This window comes from Pyrus communis, chromosome 14 (assembly GCF_963583255.1).
Source record: "Pyrus communis chromosome 14, drPyrComm1.1, whole genome shotgun sequence".
NCBI classification, from domain to species: Eukaryota; Viridiplantae; Streptophyta; class Magnoliopsida; order Rosales; family Rosaceae; genus Pyrus; species Pyrus communis.
The window spans coordinates 15,252,980-15,261,095 of NC_084816.1; the positions used below are offsets into that span (position 1 = coordinate 15,252,980).

At 35.9% G+C, this 8,116-nt stretch overlaps 1 protein-coding gene across 1 annotated transcript; it reads left to right on the forward strand.

Moving 5' to 3' along the window:
• Positions 1 to 215: 215 nt before the first annotated feature.
• On the forward strand, positions 216 to 3,314 carry LOC137715566 (isoeugenol synthase 1-like). The gene is made up of 6 exons (XM_068454912.1): positions 216 to 548; positions 702 to 836; positions 994 to 1,222; positions 1,851 to 2,054; positions 2,421 to 2,610; positions 3,017 to 3,314. Exons 1-6 carry the CDS (start codon positions 360 to 362, stop codon positions 3,021 to 3,023), a joined length of 954 nt encoding a protein of 317 aa, XP_068311013.1. The 5' UTR covers positions 216 to 359; the 3' UTR covers positions 3,024 to 3,314.
• The last annotated feature ends 4,802 nt before the right edge of the window (positions 3,315 to 8,116 follow it).

Here is an 8,116-nt window from a genome sequence, read left to right on the forward strand (position 1 = left end):
ACGTGAAACATACATTCTAGGGAGAAAATCCTCATGTTAAGTACGAAATATCAAATATCAAAAGGGCCCCATTGCATAATTCACTGGTGTAATAATCTGGTCGGCAATCGTGATAATTCATGTACCTATTTCCATAACGTCTGGAGTGCCATTGGATCTTCCGAGTTTTTAACCATTAGATCTGTGATAAAAAAAACACTAAAACCAAAATCCAATGGTTCAAACGCTCAAAATATCATGTATTTTAGAGCACTGTAGAATTTTTGTTCCATCTTCATCGTACACTCATTTTCCCTATATAAAACACAATAGCCCTTTGCAAGTATCAGCTGGGAAGAACTATATTAACGAAGAAGGTCATGGCTTGTGAGAACAAGAAGATACTGATATTTGGAGCCACTGGGTACCTAGGCAAGTACATGGTGAAAGCAAGCGTTTCATTGGGCCATCCAACCTATGCTTACGCCCGATCAATCAAGCCCAACACTGACCCTTCCAAGCTTGAGCTGCACAAAGAATATGAAGCCATGGGAGTCACCATCTTCCAAGTAATTAATTATATATAAATATATATTACTTATGCTAATTAACCTCTCATTTCTTAATTGACTAAACTCTACTAATTCACTGCTCATATTTTGTATATAGCTAATCAATGTAATGTTTAGGAGAACCAATTTGATATGTTGTGAACTGGACAGGGTGAACTCGATGAGCACGAAAAGCTAGTCGCAGTGCTTCAACAAGTTGACATTGTAATATCTACATTGCCTATTCCTCTGCTTCTTCAACAGTTCAAAATTATCAACGCCATCAAACATGCTGGCAATATAAAGGTGAAAATATATGTGAAAAATGTTTTTTCGCGTTGACTGTGAATCTGAACCATGATTATGTTGCTATTCTTGGCTAAATTACTCGGTCAAGTTCATTTTATATATATGTTCATGTCTAACTGCGGACAACATATACATGTTGGGACTGTGAAATCAGAGATTTATTCCGGCAGAGTTTGGAGAAGATCCAGAAGGAGCAACCGCGCTGCCGCCTTTCGAGGCTATACATGAGAATAGAAGGGTGATTAGAAGGGCGACTGAAGCAGCAGGAATTCCGTACACTTATGTGCGTGGAAACACATTTGCTGCATATTTTGTTGATTATTTGCTTCATCCTCGGGAAGAACGTGAGGAAGTCATTGTTTATGGCACTGGTGAAGCCAAGGGTAAGTATGCAAGTGGTGCACTTTACCACTGAACCACAAATGCACTATTTTCCTAGTAGAATGTTACAAGTTTTTCTTTTATTTTATTTTTAAATTCATATAAAAATAATTTACACCGGTTACGTCGCTTGAGAAATGAAATGAAAAGTATTTTGCCCCTGTGAAGTCACCTTCAACTACAACAAATATTGGTGATCATTAAGGACTTGTTTGATAAATTTTTTGTTTTTAGTATCTTTTCACACTTTTTTTTGGCTAGAAATAGCTTGAAAGTGTATGAAAATAATAAGGTACGAAGAAATATCGCAAAGAGGGAGGAGGTAGCACTAGAATGTATGAAACGGAGACATCATCGATAATCACAAATATAACTGTATTATTTAGGTTGAGACTCATAGACACATCTCAGTTTCTAGGTTGAGACTCATAGACACATCTTAGTCGAACGGTATTATTTTTCTTCTCTTCGTGGTTGTAATTTATATTCTTGTTTCGACCAAAAAAAGAGAGGTTATATTGTTGAATTCATTTATCTTACATAGGAAATGTATAGTTGACAAACCAATATGCAATACAATAATTTTGATGTACTTTGTGTTCCTTATTGTCTTATTTTGGATGTCTATAGCTGTGTTGAATTACGAGGAAGATATATCCACCTACACAATAAAAGCAGCATCAGATCCAAGGGCAGCCAATCATATCCTCACTTGTAAACCCCAACAAAACATTATATCTCAGTTGGATTTGATTTCTTGTTGGGAAAAGAAGAAAGGACGGATGCTCAAAAGGATTCATATCCCAGAACAAGAAATCCTCAATCACTCTGAGAGTAAGAATATTTCTAATCTGCATACAACCGCGTATATGGAAGTAAAGATCATAGATTCATATATTATACCTTTCTCTATAGATATACAGATTATGTTTCTTGCACTTTTTATTTGATACGTTAGAAGAAATCAAACTTAGCCCTATCATAATCCTAATTCCAAAGTCGTTACTGCACCCTTCCTCACCACTTCAATTAGCCACTATGACTTAATTACCATCTAATTCAACCTGATAATCAAACAATTCTTACAGTAATAAACAAAATAATGTCACTAACCAGTTTGATTTTGTGAATCAAATGGATGGTGATGATCTCATATATTATTATTATTTTTTTAAATCATTTTGCTTCATTTTCTTGTAGCTTTTCCTCCTCCAGACAATATACGTGCGGCAATCATTTACAGCGTATTCATCAAAGGTCAAATAAGGATTGAACTCACAGCAAACAATCTAGAGGCCTCAGAACTATATCCTGATTACAACTACACTTCCATTGATAACTTCCTTGATATTTGCTTGGTTGATCCTCCCAAGCCAAAATTAGCAACATTGTAAGTAGCTTCCTTGATATTTCCTTGTTTAAAGTACCATTGTAATTTAGTTTTATTTAATAGATTTTTGTGATATGCTATGATAATATAATATAATTACATATTATATGCTATTACATTGAGCTTATATAGTCTATAGAAGTGATTCACTCATACTGATTTTCTCCTTATGTCCACTTGTGTTTATTTTTATACCTTGACTCTCCGTTGCTTTTATTCAATCCAACAACGCGAAATAAATAGAGTTGTACACATAAAAATAACTAGTGAACGGAAATCACTTCCTTGTAGTTATGTTTAATTTCTCTCAGTTTGGCAGCTATTGATATTCGAAATGATTTTGACTAGATAAATGATAATGATCCACTCACACTTTGTTTTTTGGTTATTGTTATTTTCCCTTTAGGACCTAGTGAGCAAGGGGCGAAGTCTGATGATGAGGGGGCTTGGTAGTAGTGCCAACTTCCTACTGTGTAGGGTGACTCCCTTTTCATATGTTTATCTGGTTTTTGTAACAATGCTTGATAGTACTGTTGATTATGCTTGGCACAACACATACTTTGTGATTACTATTGTGTGCGCGAATGTTATGCTCTAAATTGATGTGATAATAATAGGGTTGAACCCTAATGTATCCCCAAGTGAGGAGGTTGTGTAAGATAACTTTTAATATTTTTAATAAAGAGTCATTTGGTTCAAATTTATTCACATCTTTCTTTCCTTACTAATAGCTTCGTCATTAGGCTAATGGTACCCGTCACCTTTACGGTGAGGTTAAATTGTTGATTTAGTGACAGTCATTACATCTCCCCACTTCACTACTACAAAAGTGGTTTATTGTGTCGGTGGTTGGTGTCGGTTTTATACAACTTGCTGGCGGATAAGACATTTCCGACACCTTCTTTGCATGGTGTCAGAATTACTGTTGGGTATAACCAACTAATTTGTCTATATTGCTTATAATTGACATAAACTATTAATGTCGCTTAGAACCAACATAGATTTTAATCTTTTTAAATAGTTAGTGTCGGTTATAAAAAAAAAAAAAAAACGTGTCACTTATAATCGACGTAAAGTTAGTGTCGATTAAAAGAAGACTGGTGTCGCTTCTAACCGACACTAATAATTATTTAAAATATTTTGAAACACGGTGTCGGTTGTAGCCGACATAAATTTTAATCTTTTTAAATAATTTTGAAACCCGATGTCGGTTGTAGCCGACATATAGGTGTTCTTTAAATACCCTGCCCCGTGCTTTCTTCTTCCTCTCTCGCATCTTTCGTATTTGTTCTTCCAACTTCATTTGTTCCTTCTTCTTCACAGTAAGTTTTTCTTGCTTCCAATAGTTTTTATTTTCTCCTCTTATATTTAATTTTTGTTTACAATTTAATTTTGTAGGAATTTTATTTGAGCTGGTTTGAGTACATAAAGAATTGGTCGACGATGAAATTCTTCCATAATTCATGTTTCCATCACTAAATTCCTTAATTTTTAAATTGTATAATACACATGTTTATTTATTTAAAAATTCTAATTTAAGTATTTAGATAAATTTCTACGATTTATGTTAAATTAATAAATATTTAGTCAAATTAATTAATTTTATCACTTGAATTGTTATGAGAAAAAGAAAATAAATAATATTTATAAGCATTTATGTTAAATTAACAATATTGAATATAACATAAACTAATAATATTTAGTAATATAGGAATATATTATGTTAAATTAATTTTTTTGCACTCTAATTGTTATGAGGATATACAAAACTTGAATTTAACAAACTATCAAGATTAGATGAGCAGAATTTTGATAACTTTTTGTTGTTATTTTAATTTGTTTTTACTATAATAGGTGTTGGAAATTAAAAGATTGCAATCGTGATAGAGTTCGAGGGTTGAAAGATAGAAATTGAAAATTCTAATAGCTATGCCTACATGATAGGGATTGAAAGATTGTAGGGATCTTAGTGTCAACGTAATATTTTGCCCTCGTAAAGTGGTAAAACATGGACAAGAGTTGGTTGACGATATCCCGAAATTTGGAAGCATATACAGCTGGAATTAATTTGTTTTTAGATCAAGTGGTTGCAAATGGTGTTGGCCCTGATAAGTTTAGATGTCCTTGCAAAAGATGTTGTAATCGATATACTCTTGTTAGGAACACTATTGTTGAACATCTTGTATTGTATGATATATTTGTCCAACCATTAACAGTAGAATGTGTTGGGCAGTCTTGTGAAACCCCGTCCTTGATTTATCATATTTTGTATCATCGGACTTATGAAATTACCAAATTACCCTTGTGTTGACTTTCGTTGAGCGTCTCATCGAAACACGTAGTTCTAATTTTATTAATATATTCTTATCGTACTCATTTCCATGAACGCGTAGGCATGAACAAATTTGAAATTGGATTTGCAACGAAGATTCTACGTACGAAATGATGAACGTTTCGGATATTTTGTGTTTCATCTTATACGTTCTTAAATTGCGAACCAATGGGACCCACTTGGGATTTTTGTCCCCTTATCCCCTTTCCCTATCCGGATATCCTTTTCCATTTTGGAGATTTCCTTGATCTCTCTCTCTCTTCCTCACTTTCTTTATTTCTCTCTTAGAGCTCTCCCAATCCTCTACAAACCCTCCCTACTCTCTCTCTGAGTTCACTCTCACAACAACAACCCCAAAACTCATCATTTAGACGTAGAGATCTCGAACCCCAGGTTAAACGTGATACCTCAACTGTGACAGTCATGGTGCACATCTCCCTCGATGAACTTTGACGACTTTCATGATTTTTTCGACGTTGGTAAGCTCCTATAAACCCTTGGGATGTGTTTTAAGGTTAGATCGAGGCTTGTTGTAAGTTGCTTAGGCTTGTCGGACGCAGAGATCTAGAAACCCATGCATTCCAGTCGATTTTTTGACCAACTTCGACCACCACACATCTTGAAATTGGTACGAACTTCTTCCTCTCATCCTAAGCTTTATTTCCATAGCTTGTACGTTGAAAATGGTGAAGAAATGTGCTCGAACGGAGCTCTAGAAGCTCTACCCAGTTTTCGGTCGACCCATGGCCTAAAATCAGATTAACCCGACCCAATACCCTTCAACCGAATCCAAACCGAACTTGCTACCTGGCCTAACTATGCTACTTGGCTTAAACCCATAACCTTTGGCCCAAGCCTAAGTACATAACCCAGCCCAGAAACAAGCCCAACCCAGAAACTAAGCCCAGACCCAAAACCCAGATCCGACCCAACCCGACTGGATCCCAATTTCCAGTTCTCACATGGGCACCTGTCTTGGTCGGCGCGTGGGGCACACGCGCTTCTGTTGAAGGTATTGTGCTTCACTGCCATCCACGCAGGCGCTGGTGACTTTTTCAACCAACTTTCCAATGACCCAACTTGACGCATGGCCTCCCAGGCCGTTGCCCTGTGGTGACGAATGGGGGTACCTAAGGTTCCCCCTTAGGTTTGTCAACGTCCTGAGTCCGTTCCGTTCTCCCAAATTCAATCATTTTGGTTTAGTTTTGTTAATTGGTCCCTTTATGTGCTTAGGTACGTTTGTTAGCGACATTTCCATTCCCCCTAGTTTGTGCGGCTCTTCGACGACAGAGTATCTGTGAGTGAACCCCTTCCAAATGCATGGTTTAATTGCTAGAAATGCATACATGAAAAGCATGATTTTATGACTACGTTTTATGAAACGTTTATGAATAAATTAGATTTACTCTTTATGAATTATCATGCCTTATCGAATTTACATTATTGAGATAGTTATGAATATGATTTATGATATGATGTTTGAGCTATTGAGCTCCGATGAGATATATATTTTGGAAATATTATGTTCATGATTTTACATGCTTACTTAGTGGTTATTCATACTATATGCCTATAGGCAAATGATACTTATATATGGCTTCAGTCGGGAGATGTAGTTCCCAGGGACGATTGTGATATCACTACTAAGCACACTATATGATATATGTTTTACGAAGGTTTTATGGCATGCTAGGGTTTTTGGAAAACCTATAACTTATTATGCTATATGAGTTTTTTAAACTGGGGGTTAGTACGCTGATGTATAACTATTTTAGTATTACTATATATATAAACTTGGTCCACTTATGTTTTGTTTTGCACCCCTTCAAGACGTAGTGATCCGAGCTACTAGGCTTTCCCATATCAGTGAACTTGTGTCCTCCTCTTTGCTTTGGACAGTTCTTGTAATAGCACGTTCTATTAAACCTTCCGTTTGTATTCCAAATTAGTAGTATGGTCTGAATATGTCATGCATTATCACTATTATTTTGTTGGCAGTTGAATATTATTATTATATTATTTTTGTAAGGTTTGTATTTGAAAATTATATTGTGTAGTTACGCGCGAAATTTTTATGCATGTTTCACATGTTCTCGGCATATGCATTCTTGAAATGGCTTGCATCACTCTCAGGTGTCGGACATTGGGATTGGGCGCATGTCAGATTGGTACCAAAGCATGCTTAGGACTTCATTCTTCCACTTGGTAATCATAATCTTTCTTGTAGCTACAACCTTTCATCCTTCTAAATCTTGTTTGTCTCTTATCAGAATCATGGATCCTACTGGTGGGAATGTGCCTTGACGGCCTCGTTCTGGTTTAATGGGTGGAATTTAGTAGTTGACGTCCGCTCTGCGAAATGTTTTTTCTATGAATAGAAGGCAGAGTCGTACCTATATGGAGAATTCTCAGAGTCATGGTGTTGAAGGAAGATTTGTGAAAAACAAGTTCATTTGAGCAACATCAACAACATGCAATTAACAATTAAAAGGCGGAATCATGTTTATATGCACTCAAAAACAAAACTTAACCCATGAACTTCAAAGCTTAGTAGATAGGTGAACCAAGACTCAACTCAAAACAAAGTGAGTTGAGAAATCAATACCTTTGTAGATTCCTCTTTGCATAAGCAAAGGCTAATCACCCAAAGAGAGGGTCTTCATTCCTTGCATCTTAGATCCATGGATTTGGATGGATGAAAAGGTTTCTCCAAGTTCCCAAAATTGAGAACCTCTAAGTCTCCACACCAAGGTAAGATTGGAGAAGAAATGAGTGACCTTGAGGAAGTAAGATTGCTAGATGTTTTCCTCAAGGGTGGCCGGCCATTTCTAGAGAGAAAGGAGAGTTTGTGTTTCTCCAATTTCCCCAAAAACCACCCTAATGAATTTTGGCTATAAAGTCACACTTATACCTTAATTCATTTGAGTGGCAAACTTGTAAATAAGTCCAAACCCCACTCTTTCTCTAAATGGCCGGCCTTAGGGTATTCATTGGGCTATTTGGGCCTTTGTGAATCATTATTCATTAAGTTGTCACACAACTTAAGTCAATGGACTTGACGTTCGAAGCCCATTGGGCCTTAAGGTCCAAAACTATCCCGAGGTCTTTTAACGAACTTATTCGTTTGATTAATAATCATATTAATTAATCCTTGCCATAAATAATTAAACCATT

Coding starts and splice junctions, on each gene's coding strand:
- LOC137715566 (XM_068454912.1), top strand. CDS start 360: ATGGCTTGTGAGAACAAGAAGATACTGATATTTGGAGCCACTGGGTAC. Junction 1,223..1,850: donor TGGCACTGGTGAAGCCAAGG/GTAAGTATGCAA, acceptor GGATGTCTATAG/CTGTGTTGAATTACGAGGAA. Junction 2,055..2,420: donor AATCCTCAATCACTCTGAGA/GTAAGAATATTT, acceptor ATTTTCTTGTAG/CTTTTCCTCCTCCAGACAAT.